Here is a 16,516-nt window from a genome sequence, read left to right as displayed (position 1 = left end):
TGTACCTGTCTATAGGAGCCTCCTGCATGCGTGCATGTTTAGGTAACATTTAAAGCAGTTGCATCAGCACCAAAATACAGAACATCACATTGACGAAGCATGTTTTTTTTTCTCCTACCAGACAGAGAGAAGAATGTAATATGCAGAGTCTGCATATCACCAGGTGTATATGCAGATGTCTACATAAAGGATGCTTGAGCTAATCACAGAGTAGCTGTTTGAGGCTGGACTTTTCTCATGAGCAGAAAACCCTCATCTAATGTATTCAGATGGAATTAACATAAAAGTGCAGTGCCATTGATGAACAGATTTTATCCAAACAGGGCTAATATAAAATATTTTCATTTTAGGTTAACTTTTCGAAGTTTGTGTCACTTTCCAACTAACATTTCCCAAACTCCTGTTTTTTCAGCATTCTTCTGCCTTCTGCTATTGTTTAAAATGTCCTCATCTTAAACAATATAAAAGACCTACTCCAGGTTCACTGGTAGTTCATTCTGCTTCATTCATAATTTGTGGTGAGACTATAAATCATAAGTAGGTAATGTGGAACCCCTGAACCAGATGTCCATTCTCAATAATCAATTCCACCCTAACCCAAGTCTAAGATGAGTTGTGTAGTAGAATGCCGACTGTACCTGTTTACGTTCCCGTTTGGTGTGGATATGTTGGGGAGGTTGAGGTGGTGGTTGCTGCTGTTGAGGGGCAGGGTTCATAATGACGGGTGCCGCCTGCACCGAGGGTGTGAACTGAGGCTGGGCGGGGTAGTAGGCCCCTGCTGTGGATCAGACAGAGAGAAGAATGTAAACACATACTGTCTTAATCTTATAGCCATAACCTGATACAGACACAAAGGACATATACACAACTTAACACCACAAAGCTAGAGTTGACACAACAGCATTACAGTCTATATTGCTATTGTTCTTAAAGGCTTGTTCTGCTGCCATGAGGCAGTTAGAAAAGCTGCATCCAAAATGTGAAGGTTTGTTTTCATAATGATTTGCAGCAACAGCTGTAGTTCTAAGTCCCAACAGTTATAATGTCATTACGGTGATGTAACTACACTTTATTAAAGTCTTCTCACTGCCAAGAATGGATGCGTTACACTTTAGGCATCCCTCAAATGCTCTAGCAAAGAACAACTTAGAATATGTGTAAACATGCTTCACTAAACTTCAATCCCTACAGTACAAAAGTAAACAATGCTTAAGTTCGGCTTCAGGTGTGCTGGCAATATTCCTGTGAACACTGTAGACACCTTGCAGGAGGGAGCTGGTAAAATCAGCAGCATTTAGTGTATTGTCAAAACTCTTTGTCGAAACTGGAAAGGGTAATCTTAGGATTAAGTTATTATTAATGAACAAATAATTAAATGACAAGTTTGGGGACTTAAAAAGGACTAATACAGATCTATTAAACTCTACAAGGACAATCAGACCAAGTCATCAGTCAGCTTACTGAATAATTTAATTATTGTCAAAATGATGATTTGCACAAATCAGGCCAGTATGATTATCGACCAATCGTTTCAGCTGCAGCCCAGAGAAACTGGTGACTAAGTCTGGAAACTAAGTATCAGGTGATTGTAATCTAACATCTTCAGGAAATACCACAAACTTCAATTGCTTACTGTCCAAAAGGCTCTCTTCTCATTGCTGCATCTAACCATTGCTACAGTGGAGTATTACATGTTAAGATAAACTGCAACTATCACCTCTGTCATGATAGTTCCAGTAATCCACTTGGACGTACATCGAAGCCTCAAATCTGCACTTTTGTGCCATCTCAAAACCGCCCTTCATGTTCTATCTGAATGAAAGTTAACAGTAGCAGACATGGCACCTGGAAGGCCCAACAGGTAGGCCTTCAGACCATGACACAGCAGTCTCTGCATCGGTGTCCCTTATTTCTTAACACCATGGATATTTATTATGTTTGCAAACTCATAAAGCAAGCTGCTACCAAATAAAAAAAAAAATCCACAAGTTCACAGAACTTCTATTAGCCTTCCCAGTCAATAATGTCAACAAGACATCAAACCTTCTACATCAGATTCAGTGAAATTACCTGGCCTTGTAACTGGCCTCGGCTGCAGACCAAAACCAGCTGTAGCCCACGTTCAACAAAAAAAAAAAAAAAAAAAATCCACAGATTGAAGAGGCCTCTCCTTCAGCCCCGCTCAGCTTGCGCCAGCTCTGCCTCTCTCTCCCTCTGCAGGCATTTCAGTCTAACTCACATTACTGAGTCTGCATTGTTGACCAGGAGCAGCGCAGCCTAAATATAGTCAAAACCCCACACCGCCTGCCGCACAAGAGGAAAAGGGGGGAAGACAGGCAGAGAGAGGGAGAACAGGAGCATGCTCAAAACCAGAAAACTGGAATGAGACTTTTCTTGGACGGTGTCCCGATATAAATAAGAGGCTCGAGATATGACTCACAAAGTGCAAGACATGGGGAGAGCAGATGGGGGGGGGGGGCTGTAAAGAGACACTAGGAGACACCTACCCTCAGAGTCCTGCTGCTCTTGAGACCCACGGTTCCCCATGCTGAATGTCTGCTGAATGCAAAAGTGCGTATGGACAGAAAAAGGAGGAGAGGGGGTTGCTCTTCAAACCCCCTCTCTAACTTCTTCCTGTTCACTCTACAGGTGCCCTCTCAGAATGACTTCTTTTAATGCTCAGCCCTCCCTCTTCCAGCGTGTCTCTGTTTTGCTCCTCCCTCTGACCTTCCTAATTCCTCCCTGCCTTTCACTTTTTTCCCCACCTTCCTCCCTCCCCTCCCCTCCCTCTCTCTAGCGAGCCCTGGCAGGAAAGCAAAGCTACTGAGTTGTGTAGCTCTGATTTGCTTGAAGACTCCCCCATCTCTCCGCCCTGGACAAATGATACGATCCGTGCTGGCAGGGATGTCACAACCTACTACAAAGGGGGCGGGCTACAAGTATGTACATTGGAAGAGTGAAGCAAATCACTGAGCTTGAGGGGTGGGAGTCTTAAAAATAGTCACCATACTCCGTCAGCACTGTGTATGTGTGTGTGTCTCTATCTGACTGCTAGAAAAGGACTCAGTGGTCAGAGAGACTGCACCACTTAGAGGACAGGGGGGGTGTTGGAATGATATTCTGAGATTGTAAGTATGCACTTACCAAAATTGTTATAATGGGCATTTTCAGTCCTCAAGGCAAAAAACCTGATTATATGCCAATCTACAGTAGATCTGTGTAAATTTGCTGTCTTTTTGAGATGGTGAGACTTTGCCCTGAAAGACCCTTCACTTTCAGAGCCAGTGTCGTGGTCAATCCCATAAGAGACCACTGTTTGAGAGTTGTGTCTCAGTGTCACATGACCAGTTATTTAGGGTCATGTGCCAAACTAGTATCATGTCACGTCATGTGACTCGCAGAGTGACCACTGTGACACACCCTCAAACACAAACACATGGAACGTAGTGTCCTGTGGGGTCATACAAATATCTGTCATACATTACCACCAGTAGCTTATTAACCAATGTGAGGAGAGTAACTTATCTAGAAAACAGATCACTAAGTCTGGCAGAGTCACACCAATAAACATGACAGACATATAAGATCTACTGCGGGCCTCTGGTGTGCTGCCATTACAAGGAAAGGCAGTAAAGTAATTTAGAGGTGATCCAATTTTCTGGAAATCACATTTCCTGTTTGTGTGATCCCTGTCAAGTTTTGGTCCAAATTATAGAACTAGAAGTGTCTCCATCAGGGTTAAGCGGATATTTTCAATAGAACATTTTTGCTGTTGTCATTTTCAGCTGTGATTGTAGCATTTAAAGCAACAGCTTCAAAATCAATTTGATAGTACAGTGACTTGTAATAAGTTGAATGGTGGATCTGTCACAGCCACTCCACCCCCCTAGCATGTTTCTGCACTATGTAACTTCAGTGAGAGGGTAGGATCAAAGCGCAAATACATGTTTACTTCAAGATACAGGTTTAAAAGACATTATCTTTGTTATGACGTAATGACCTTTGTTTGTAGTTAGCACCTACATTATGTCTGACAAATTGTTACAGACCTGGGATTTGTATTTACGACAGTGGTGTTGCTCAAACTCAAACTGTGCAGGCACAAAATCGCACAAAACGCAAATTACTACGTTATGTTACTGTAAAGATACAGCATATATTTAAACATGGTGGTCCAACCTAGCTGATGTCTCCACTGTGCTTTGCTTGTGTCTTTGATTAGCCAAAATCTACCCAAAACATCTCACCACTGGTTGGACTATCTGCTAGCTTTGGGTAAACTCAAGCTGTCATTTTTAGTCTGTGGCCCAACAGGAAAATTACTTCTCTGAATGAACTTTAGTATGATGTCGTTATTAATGAGCTTTGATAAGCATCACACATGCATTTTAGATGAATGCACTCTGAAATAACATCATGAAAAAAGACAATTAAATTGAAGGGCTGTCACATGACTGGCTTCACAACCCAACAAACATTTTGTAAGCGTGGGATCAAGTCAATCTAAGGTTTTTTGTCAAACTTTTACAGATCGACACGCCAGAAGCAGTTGAGAAAATACCACATGACAATGTAAGGATTTCTCTTGTATACCATCTCAAATTTAGAAAATTCACTACCTTCTCAATGTTAATGATTGACAGATAGAAAGCCTTAATATCACAATGATGTGAAAAAGCCTGAGAGATGCTCACTTCATCCAACAGATAACACGAATGCAACGATTAATCATTTTCTTATGCAAGCATAAAATAATACAAAAGGCGAATTAATTGGTATTTGAGGTCAACTGCAACTCAAAGAGTTGATCAAACTATACTCAAATCTATATTGTATTACTCCAGAATACATTGGTGATCCAGGTGATGAAGTTTAGGGTGAAATTTAATATCAAAATGCATAGTGACCATGTACACCATACAGTGCATAAACATGGATGTGCACAGAGCATGATATGGGAAGCCTAATAGGAAGAACTGTGTTTTACAGTCCTGTATTCAGGCCAGTGCATTCTATTGCTGATGAGCTACAGTTTAAACAAAGACAACACATAGTTCAGATGCCTGCTAGTGGGGGGTCAGCAAGTTTGTTTTCAGGCCATCATCACTTCTTGTGTGTACTGACACTCAGCCACCTCTAGAGGGTGTGCCAACACATGGGATCAACAGCAAAAATCTGTGATGCTGTACGTAGTAATATGACAACAGAGTATGTTTGGAATAAACTCAAATTAAATGTTTTGTCATTTGTATGAACTATGATAGATACATTATTTGTGTAGTGTATTATAGAAACATGCTCTCACACTGTTATGTAAATACACAAAAAAAGAAAATTAATCTGTGATTCTCGATGCAGACGTCATCTATGCTCACAAGCTTTCATTTATTCATCTGGAATACTCTTCTCACTAAACATGCTTTGACTATGATAGTCAGCAAATTTTAACTTTTCCCAGAATGTAGCCACACCCCTCAGGGACAACACAACTGCACTGTGTAACTGCATTTCATTATGACCATATGCTCTGTGTTGGGTAGGAAGAAAGGCATTTCAGCCGAGTTCTTGTGAGACAGTCTGAAGAGATATTGTTGTTCTTTGGTTCTGAGAAACTTAGATGTTTAAAAAAACAAACACATGTGTGTATGACTGGATGCATTCTTAGCAGGTACAAGGAGTTTCTCTCCTGCTGGTCTGTTACGTCTCATTGCTAATGTTCCCATGCCTTCTTAAACATTAAATACAAGGAATTTTCAAAGACTTTTCAGGGCAAATTCCCAGAATTTCAAGGAGCAAAAATGACAGTTTGAGATACGGATCAAGGTTAATTACTGTAATTATAATGAGAAAACTAGCAGGCTTTACAGAAGCTCACAAAGAACAATTAAAAACAGATACTTGAATGCATGAACTTCTCAACTGTGCTGTGTTACAGTGACTGAAGAAAACCGTAGGAGACACACAGACAGACAGCGGAAAATTTCAAGGAGCTATTCTGTAAACATTGATATGAAGAGACATACAAAACAAACAGGAAGGCTCCCGCACTAAAGGCTTAGGCGTAGGCCAAAATAGGACAGAAGATGGACAAAGCTCAGATTTACAATGCCACCGAGAATGTCACAAACAACCTGAAAAATATATGGACTGGACAGATACAGCAGTGATGTGATGCTGAGATGTAAAATTATAACGGGAAAAGAATTGTACACAACAATTGCCTTTACTGACGTGATATGCAGGTCATCAGTAAGTTGCAGGCCACTCCCAATGATCTTGGGACTTTGGCTATCTTTGTCAGTAGCCATTTTGCCCACACTGGTGAAACATTTTTCTTGTGTCACATTGAGCAGTTTGATGCTATGTGTTTCTTGTTTGCATACCGCTACTTTTAACTTTCATAACTGTTTGGCAACATATCTACTGTGTAATGACATTAACTGAGCTGGACTAGAGTTTTTGGTGGAAACATGGCTTTAGTGTCTGCCTGTGTTTGAGTGGTTAGGTGAGGCCCCAGGTAGAGCCTCTTACCATAAGTACCATATTCAGCGGGGCTGGTGCCTGGGTAGAAGCCCGGGGTGCCTGCTGGGACAGGGTATTGCTGGGGTGTGGCCACATAGGTTGCTGACCGGTACTTAGAAAAGGAAAAGAAGAGAGAAGAAGGGCAGCAGGAAGCGAGGAGGGGTGGAGAGACAAACAACAATATTAGATGTAGTCATAAAAGCAATATAAATAAAGTGTAAACAAAGGCCTGCATTTTCATTTCATTCTCTTTACATTACACAGCTTAGGGCCATTTGAAGGTACAATATTTTGTGGATGCAATGTTTATAGAATTGATTCAAAAAAGAAAAAGATGACAGATGTCACGACGAGAAATGTGGGGTGTAATGTTGTACCATCTGGCTTGGCTAAGAAGAAATTCAGGCAGCATCACTAAAACCAAGTCTGTGCCCCCTACCTGTCCCGGTATGAAGTAGGCGGGTCCCTGTGGTGAGCTGGGGAAGGGCAACTGTTGCCCGGGGATCATCATCATTTGGGAGCCAGGGCCCGCCTGGTAGACGTGGGTGGGTGTCACAGGCCTCGGGCCACTGCTGGGAGGGACACCCCGCGGCCCGCTGCTGGGAGGCAGGCTGGCCCTGTTGGTGTAATAGGGCTGGAGAGGTGGCAGGTGGGAAATGAGGGAGAAATGTGGAATATGAAGGTGGTGACAGACAAAAGAAAGGTGAGAATGGAGGAGTGATTGAGAGGATGGGGAACAAGGACAGATGATAGAGGGGGACAAATAATGACAAAAGAGATGCCACAGGAAAACGTGGCAAGAAGAATGGGATGCAAAGAGGGGCAGAAGAGAGAGCAACAAATGAAGGAATTATTAGTTATCTCTCTTAAACCTCTGACATAAAAACCATCCCACATTCCCTTGTATAATTTTTTGTCTTGGTACAAGTGGAGCTGGCTTGTCCAGCCTAAAAGCTAGGCTCATAGTTTGTCCATGAATCTATGGCTAGACTCCAACTGGAAACATATTGGCTCTGCCTGCCAGAAGAGATAAAGCAGCTAATGCTGGTTCATTCAGAGCCTTCTCATTGACATTCTGCTGCTGGCCTGGGAGCTAACCGTCGTAGCCAGCAAAATGACACCAAGCCAACAAAGCACAACACTGCCAAATATTAGACACACACATGTGCACTCCTCAAGAGGGTGAGAATAACAAAGACATGGAGAAACTGGAAGAAAGAGGAAATTGAGTTACCTGTAGTGACCTGAAGCCTCCCTTCAGCAGCGCAAACACAGATGACACACAGACACACATCAAATGGAGGCAAGGAGAGGGTGGGAAGAGAAGGATTGAGAAAGAGAGCACCACAATCAGTTAGAGCAAAGCCCCCAGAAACTGTCCATTCTGAGCCAAGCAGTGAATTATCAAGTAGCATGCAGAGAATAGGCAGAACAGTGTATCCAAATAAACTACATCTAGTTACTCTCAACTACTAAAATCAACAACTATAACTGGAGGATGGGCATCACATAGATGTTTACTTTTTTCAACCAAGAAAGAGAGCAAATAGTTTTTTGGGTTTTTTTGTTGTAAAACTAATCGCTCTCTCCTAACATTCTTATAAAGGCTGTTTTCTGGTATTTCTTTACATAGGACATCTTTACATTCATCTTTATATTTAGCTACAGCTGTCATTCATTAAAGAACGATTTTATTACTCAAATACAATCCCAAATGTACAGTAAGTGCAGTGAAAATTAAATGAAAATACCTCTTCCGACATAGTATGAAACATTGTTAAATCTCTATTACCAGCAGTTAATATTTTCTGCCATCAAGCTAAATTTATCTTAGAATTTTTGGTATACATTTCATGAAACAAAGAATGTTTGTCTTTTATTTTCAATTGGGTGGCAGTAAGACTGGTTTCAAGATTGGAAAACTATCTTTCTATCTTTCTTTATTTTCTTTATTTGTTTTACGTTTCCTAAAAGCAACAATGGTCACCTCAAAATATTATCATGTTATGATATAAAGGTATTTGGTCAAAAAATATTATGCTATTGATTTCAAGATTGCCTAGCATTAGTGTAGCTCTCAGTGAGGATATGTACACTTATGCACTTTTGGTCCTAAAGTCAAAGCACACCTTGGAGCCTGTCAATCTTCTCTACTATTTGTAATATGTGTTACAGGTGTTAGTCAGTTGTGCTGTTAGTACCTGTTGGTGTATAGGCCGGGGCCCTGGGGCAAACTAGAGGAGGAGAGGCAGACAGGACAGAGGTTAAAGACAAAAGCACAAGATCCATGCTTCACTCTTTACTGACAAGCTCCTTCCAGTTCTGCACCTTTATAAACTGCACTTTAAAAATCTTCTGTTCAGGCAGTCTGAAAACAGGAGGAGGTCTTAGATTTTTAAAACCAGTCCAGGTCAGGTTTAGTCATGTCAATTGACAGGTACTGCATGTATATATATGTTTTACACACATATTTTGTACATATAATGTTCTATAATCAGGGCAAATGGGGGAGCTGTAACAATAGTGACAACTGCGTGGCAGGTTGACACAAACTTGGTGCGCCAGCTTACACTGACTGCGTCAGACTCAAGTCGGGTTTGGATGTAATAAACAGAACGCCTGTCTAGTTTGGGTTTGGCTGTATGGTTGGGTTTAGACAGAAAAATGTGACCTGTGCTGCACTCTAAACAGATAGCCATGCCCACTGTCATAACGACAATTTCTTCTTGAGTGTTTATTTGTTTTAGACAACTGACATTTGCTTACCAATTTATGAACAATAATATTTTAAGAATTATTGAAACACTAAACATGCATCACATAATTAACCTGACGAGTACAAAAAAATTCTCTGAAAATTGGGGCTGATTCAAATGCTTCGAAGCTTCCATCGTTGCCATGGTAGTAGAGGTCCAAATCGGTATTTGAATGTTTCTTATCTGTTTTTTAAGAGGAAGGAGACGCTGCATCAGCTGCACGGAAAGGACGCAAAGACTGATAAAGAGGGAAAATGGAGCTCCTCCATTGCATTTCATTAGTTGCAAAACCAACGCACATAAACCAGGTCCCTGCATGTGATAAGACTGCACAGAACAGTATCTTTAAGCAGAAAACTATCCTGACAAGGGAGAATTTCTGCTCTCGAGGAAAGCTCTTGAGGAAGGTATACCCCTAAATGCTTCAAATATATGGTCAATTCTCACTGAAGCTTCAGAACCCCAAAAATGGTATCTGGGACAGAACTACTAGAAATTATTAAAACAAAGGAGTAGGAGTGAAGGAGTTAAAAATCATATAAATGATGTAGATAGGGTCACTCAGTGTGAGCATGTTGCAAATTAAGCTGGGATACTTTATGAGGTAGAGTGCAAAGGATAGGCGGACACTGACACTTAAAAATGGTGCAGAACTGGTGAGAAGTAGGCAAATAGACATGCAAGCATTTTAAGAATTTCACAAACTGATTTTGGAGAATGTCAAGTATTTTTTTCATTTGGAAGATTTCAGATGGGAACAGTGAGCAGCGATAATGCCAAGTTTGCACACAGTGTGAAAAAAAGACCTTGGCACCAATTATTCCAATTTTTTAATCCTTATTGTTTTGTCTGTCACTTATTCGACAAAAGTGAGAGTAAGGCATTAAACAAAGCAAATCTTAGGATCCACCACAGAAGTTCACTCAGTAACTTAAGTGTAAAAAGTAATTATTTTCTGGAATAAAGCAAAAGTCCACCATTGTAGGTGTGCTGTGGGGTGGGTGAGTCGTGGGCTGGCCTACCTGTCGGGGCTGTGGTGTTGGGTTCATTTGTGGAGGTGGGGTGGCAAACACAACAGAGGGGGGCTGCCCAGGGGGAAATGAGGGCTGCAAGAGACAGGAAGTGATGTCAACAGCAGAAGAGTGGGATGCAGGAGGAATAGGGAGTGAGATGTGGTCAGCAACCGTACTGGTACTGATGTCAAACAATAGCATCTTTTCATATTGAAATCTTGTAGTGAAGGAATGTGTGAAAGAGTGTTCTTTGGAACACACACTGCACCTTGAGCAGGAGGAGGGGAAACTTGATTATACTCTCATTTTAATAGTTGACAGTAACGATGAAGATGCTCTAAGCTACACTGTCAGATGCCAATGTGACGGCAAGGCTTGGAAATTGACATACGGGCTGTTGTAAACATGGCCACCTGCTGCAAACATTCTCCACCAGAGAGTGCATTGTTGTGTGATCTGCTTTCCATTAAGTGCATAACAACGCTGTCCGACAGCAGCCCCTTTTCTTTGAGAAACAATGTGGGAGAGACCAAGCTGTTTTAAAAAGGGGCCAATAGAGGAAGTTAAGTAGCCGGGTTCCTTACCTGTGAAAGGCCAGGGGAGGGGGCAGGGTGGGGGTTGGAGGGGGATCCTGTTATAGGCTGTGGTGCTTTATTCATTTCATGGAGTTCTGCATGGGGAGGCAGATGTGGACCTGTGTATAAATCTGACAAAAGAGAACACGGTGGTTAAATGGGTCTCCATTTTTAAATTAATAAAGTGATGTATATTTAGTAGGTTAAAGTTTACTTGAATAGGTCTTTGGAGTTAAGCCAACATTCAGAAATAACTGGACAATTTAAGTCAACGTTGATACCTCCTGTTAAAAGTCACATAGCAGCTCACTTTTATACTTACATTTATGAATCTTTAGGTCCTAAGTGTGGTTACACTGAGGAACGTTTTTTCCTGAAAGACAGACAAAAAAAGAGAAGCCTTGTTAACATTACAAGCTTACAAGGTAAATTTATTGTATTTTTTTAAAACACAAGGGTTTAAAAAAATGAAACTATGTTTGAGTCCTTTGTGCTACACCTATATCACAAAATGGAGCATTGATGATAATTGAGGAGTCTCACAGCCTGGGGAATGAAGATGCTCCACTGCAAACAATGAGCATGTATTTGCTAATAGCACATTTCAATTTTTTTTTTTTTTTTACTGAAAAAATGACTAGGTACCAAACAGATGGATGTGGATTTCTTACGACATAAGAACAGCATATAACAGACAGACATTTTCTGATGATACAGCTCAGCAGAACCAGTCCAATGTGATGATAGTGTCAAAATCAACATACAGGCAGAAAAAATGATCATATGATAAATTGGTGTGAATTTGAATTGGCTGGAATTTGAATTAACTAGAGATGATCTTACAATGAGCTCACATCAGCCGCAACACCTAAATCAGCGTGCACACATGGCATGAGAAAAGTGAATTAGGCAAAACAGGTGAATTGTGCCAGATCCATTCAATATGTCTTTCCATCCTCGCATGCTCATCTTTTAACCTGTTAGTATTGAAATACTGTACGTGTTATGCGGAAATATCCCACTGTGTGATACATGGAATGTACAACATAAAACATGATACAAATGACCTGTTTCGCCAAACTGACTTCTCTGGTGTCTTGTGTTCCATTGCACTATAAATATGGATTTGGCGTCACGGCTGGTGTGTTCTAGGGTTGGGCGATAAAATTTTCCAACCAGCCACCGTCAGCACATCAATCAGCCATTGCCGATATATTCGCGCAGGTGTGTGCCAGCACTGCATGCTTTTTCTGCAATTATGGAGGAGCTAGTTGTAAAAAGGCAAAGACAAATCACAAGTTTGGGATTTTTGTTTTGTTTTAAACCAGACGCAACCAGCAAGTCAAAGGACCTAACTGAAGCAATTTGCAGCCTCTGCAAACGTTTGGTACTTCAGCCCTGTGATCTTCAGTGCACAGGGATGAAATGGATTTGTGCTGGAAAAAATATGGATACGAAATGCTGCACATTGCATTTTTCAGTTTTTGAACTCGTGTATAGATAAAAAAAAAATAAAAATTGAGTGGCGGAGCTGCACTGCTGGTCAACTTGCTCTGGTAACTTGCACGCAGAGCCCCACTCCCCAGGCAGTCTGCCAGCATTTCTTTGTGCTAAACAATTCTACTCCTACTCGACTTGTTTCTATTCACAGAAAGAAAACCACAGATTTTGCCCGTTCCTATTTTTGGAGCTTACAGGTTAATCATACATTGAGTGAAATTTTCATGGAGGCGCACCATTAATTTAGCAAAATAAAATGTCAATAATAGACCAAAATATGGGCTCCAACAAACCAACTGCCGATGTGTTGAGCCTATCGCCAATAGAAAATATATTTGTCCAATCGCCCAACCCTAGTGTGTTCCCATCACAAGACGATCCATAGTTTGCCTCATATCTTTAGGGTTACAGCATGTTCAATGTATAGTGGTATGAAAATTGACAATTATCATACTGTGTACATTCGTTTATAACGATATTACCAAGAACACTTCGACATGCAGACCTGGGGAATCGAACCAGCGACCTTCCGACAACAAGACACTGGCTCTACCCCTGAGCCACAGCCGCCAGTTCACGCTAAAATAGGTGTACCATGACCACATTTTGCCATGCTGACACAAGAAATACCAGCCACACTGTCGCTGCTGGTAGCCATAGTTTTACAAACAATAATTCTTGTTAAATCCATTGGCATGGGATTAATTAGTTAACAGGGTTAATCCAGGTGAATCTTAACCAGCATTGCCAGAGCAATGTGCCTCGGGTTAGGGTTAGCTCACATAACAACAGTCAATTTAGCCCACAGGGTCTAGTTCAGCTAACTACTTCTTGTTTTGCATACAACCTTCGTATCAGGACAGGCAGAAATAGGTTACAACTTATCTGGTAAGCCAAAAACCTTTTCAGTTTTAGATTTATTACAGAGAGATCCACCTTAAAAACAAAGCAGGATGAATCAGTAGTGGATCGTGGTTAATGGATCATAGTTGGCAATGGGCCTGGAAGACATTAATCAAGGCTTTAATCAAGACTTGTGAAGAGAGGGTAAAATTACACCAACACAACTAACTACAAACAGAACCAAAATGTAAAAACAAAACTTTCATTCTGATTTTGTGCTTTTAGATCAGCAAATGTATGCATTTAACAATGATGGTTACCAGAGGCAAAAGTGAAACGAGTTTTGTTTTGTCCATCTGCAAAAGAAACTACAGAGCATTACAACTGGATGTTAGATGATTGGAGGAAGAGGAAATTTAAAGTTAAACTTTGTGGAGAGATAGATAGAAAGAAAGCGGCAAGGAAAGGGTTTATGGTCAGAAAAGATAAACAAAGTAAATACTACCTTGTAAGGAAAAGGAAAGAAAATGCAATGCAATTTTTTCGGGATGTCTCCTAACTACTTTAAGTAGACTATCTCTAACTTACATTTGTTAATCACTGAACAAGCGGATGATTCATTCATTTTCTCATTTGATCCAGTCACAATTACAACACAATCTACGTTCAAAAACAACCGTGTCACTGTTTGTGAGCTTACAAAATGTTACATGACACAGATAATATCATGTTACACAGTAGAACTTGTCTGCTTGATGTCAAAACCATTTTTGGCCAGCGCTTTTTCAGCTCAAGTACAAGTTCCTCCTTGTCTATCTAGGTGGATGATTCCATACTGAGAATACAGAATATCAATGTCTTTTAACTTAGGAAACGTGGTCAGCAGCATTTAGATTCTGATACTTTATCCTACCAATATAAGATATTGGCATTGTATCTGTAGAGATCTTTTATTTATCTGTAGTAAGACTGGGCAATATATGATCATATATATATATATATATATATATATATATATATATATATAGTTATGATATGAGACTATATAACATCTTTGGATTTTGGATATCATTATATCGTGATAGGCATTAGAGTTGTCTTTTCCTGGTTTTAAATTCTGCATAACAGTAAAGTGATGTCATTTTCTAAACTTTCTAAAATGTTCTATTTGTTCTAATACTTGCCTTTAACCACTTCGTCATTATATCCACATTATTGATGATTACTTATCAGAAATCTCACTGTGTGAAAGCACCAATAGTCATCCCTATAATATTTTTGCAATATCGATATTGAAGTAGGGTGTATTTGGCCAAACATATTGTAATATTTTATTTTGTCACCTAGTCCTAACATTTATGAAGTGCTTTTGAGAAGATTTCAAAATATTGAGGTACACATTGTATGTCGAGATATGGCCTAAAAATATCATGGCCATACCGCGCAGCTCTATTCTGTAGCTTAAAATTTATTTACCTCCCCGAGTGAAACAGATTCAATTCACTTTTCAATATATAAGATAACATGAGGACTGAAGGACAAATCAGTAACCCAAATTGGAGACATTCATACACCCACACCCCAATGTTATTTGTATATCTACAGAACCTTTCGTCCAATCTAATTCACACTTGGCAGGTTTGTTGTCGAATTAGGTGCAATTTGGACACGTGACATGTTCAACATTAAGTGAGTATACAACAAAAGCAGAAACGAGTGGAGAGACATGGTTAACATGGGTTTTCTATTTTTCCACAAGAACTGGAGGTGAGATTTTAAGTTTCTGTCCACAGTAGTATGCTAGCTAACGTTAGCTACAATGTTTAACGTTGCTTGGTAGCACCATCAGCTGCTCCAGGATGCCTCTCTCATCAGTTGTTGCAGTTCGGCTCAAAAAGTACAGATGTAATCATCCAGATTTTAAATCCAGAGGCTAGATCTGTATACCCCTTGCATTACCAAACGATCTGTGTCGAACAGTAAGTTTTGAACAGGCACTTCACTAACGAACCAAAGTTCAATTGTTTTTATCTTCAATGAACATGCCTCAGTTCAAACCTCCTACAGCAAGAGAGATTTTGTATCCACTGGCAGACTTCCATTGGCAACTTTTACAATTGCACCAGCTCTGAAATTTCCTTTGCATTCATACTGATAACACCTTGACATTTGTATTTGATAAACAAACCCCTCATAATGCAGTGCTTGTCAGAATGGTGACTCTTGACATGTTTTAGTGCATGTTTCACCCCACTGACTCAAGGGTAGGGTTTCTTGTATATTTCATGAACTCAGCGGTAACAACACACAAAACTCTCTCTACTCTTTCCAGCAGTCAACGTCGCCATGATGTCAATGACAGGGAAATGAGCCACATTCGAAATCACATTCATCCGTGGACAGGATTGCTGTAAATGATCTCAAGCTATACTGTGTATTCAACGTAACTAACTAATTTTGATCAATAGAACTGACTTGCAATTTGGTACGGATGCAGACCGATTTTCAATTTAACATCGAAATCATGACACCCCAACTCAAAGGTCACTTCCTGATTTCACTGTAATCATCTTTCTTAGATTATATGGTTCTTGCAATAGAATAGAAATAGAATAAGGACAGCACTCCAATCAAACTGTTTATTCTGGCCACACAGACGTTTCGGGCAAGACGCCCTTCTGCGTGTATCAGTGGTATGTTTGTGTGTATTCTGGCAAAATCACTGTAAAACTACACATGTGTGCTAATTATAGGTTATCCAACGCTGCACAACAGATATACCCTAATAGGGGGAGCTGTATCCTTTGGAAGGAGAGCAATCGACCACACAGGGGCTCATACAAACAAAACAAAATCTCACAACAGAATAGCACCTAACTGTATCACAGAAACAACAGAGCACATGTTTGTTTCACAGGAAACAAGTAAGTGAAATCTCCTCATTCAGTCCCTTTGGAATCAGAGTGTTGAGTGATTGCAATAGTGACACATTTAGCATTTATAGTCAAAGCTTATATTTTCTCTGCCATTGCCAAACACATATGTACACACACACACACACACACACACACACACACACACACACACACACACACACACACACAGCAGTGTAAAAAGCCTGAGTCATGATGAATCAGGGATTTTTTTTTTTTTTCAAAGAAGAGGAAATCACGCTGCATAAATAGTTAGAATGATCACTGTTGCCATGACTATATCAATACAGACAAAAGAAGAACAAAAGATAATGGCTAATGGAGCGAGGGTTTCCATATGGCCAGGTGAAATCCCCTACTTAAAGAAACACTGA

General features: G+C 40.3%; 1 protein-coding gene across 5 annotated transcripts in view; it reads right to left on the bottom strand.

Annotated features, from left to right (window-relative positions):
* The window catches only part of LOC141008237 (eukaryotic translation initiation factor 4 gamma 1), a 42,108-nt gene that overhangs the window by 20,292 nt on the left and 5,300 nt on the right, over positions 1 to 16,516 (bottom strand). Inside the window, exons 2-8 of one of the 5 annotated variants that reach the window (XM_073480503.1) lie at positions 11,189 to 11,239; positions 10,876 to 10,997; positions 10,301 to 10,384; positions 8,724 to 8,756; positions 6,962 to 7,156; positions 6,532 to 6,634; positions 639 to 778 (exon numbers count right to left, since the gene is read on the bottom strand). In XM_073480503.1, coding sequence (XP_073336604.1) covers positions 639 to 778; positions 6,532 to 6,634; positions 6,962 to 7,156; positions 8,724 to 8,756; positions 10,301 to 10,384; positions 10,876 to 10,950 — 630 coding nt within the window. In that variant the 5' untranslated portion in view covers positions 10,951 to 10,997; positions 11,189 to 11,239. Of the gene's footprint in view, positions 1 to 638; positions 779 to 2,507; positions 2,625 to 6,531; positions 6,635 to 6,961; positions 7,157 to 8,723; positions 8,757 to 10,300; positions 10,385 to 10,875; positions 10,998 to 11,188; positions 11,240 to 16,516 lie in introns of those variants that run through there. The other 4 variants (XM_073480511.1, XM_073480519.1, XM_073480527.1 and 1 more) reach the window with 4 other exon arrangements.

Source organism: Pagrus major, chromosome 2 (genome assembly GCF_040436345.1).
Source record: "Pagrus major chromosome 2, Pma_NU_1.0".
NCBI lineage: Eukaryota > Metazoa > Chordata > Actinopteri > Spariformes > Sparidae > Pagrus > Pagrus major.
This window is presented reverse-complemented; position numbering and strand designations above follow the sequence as displayed.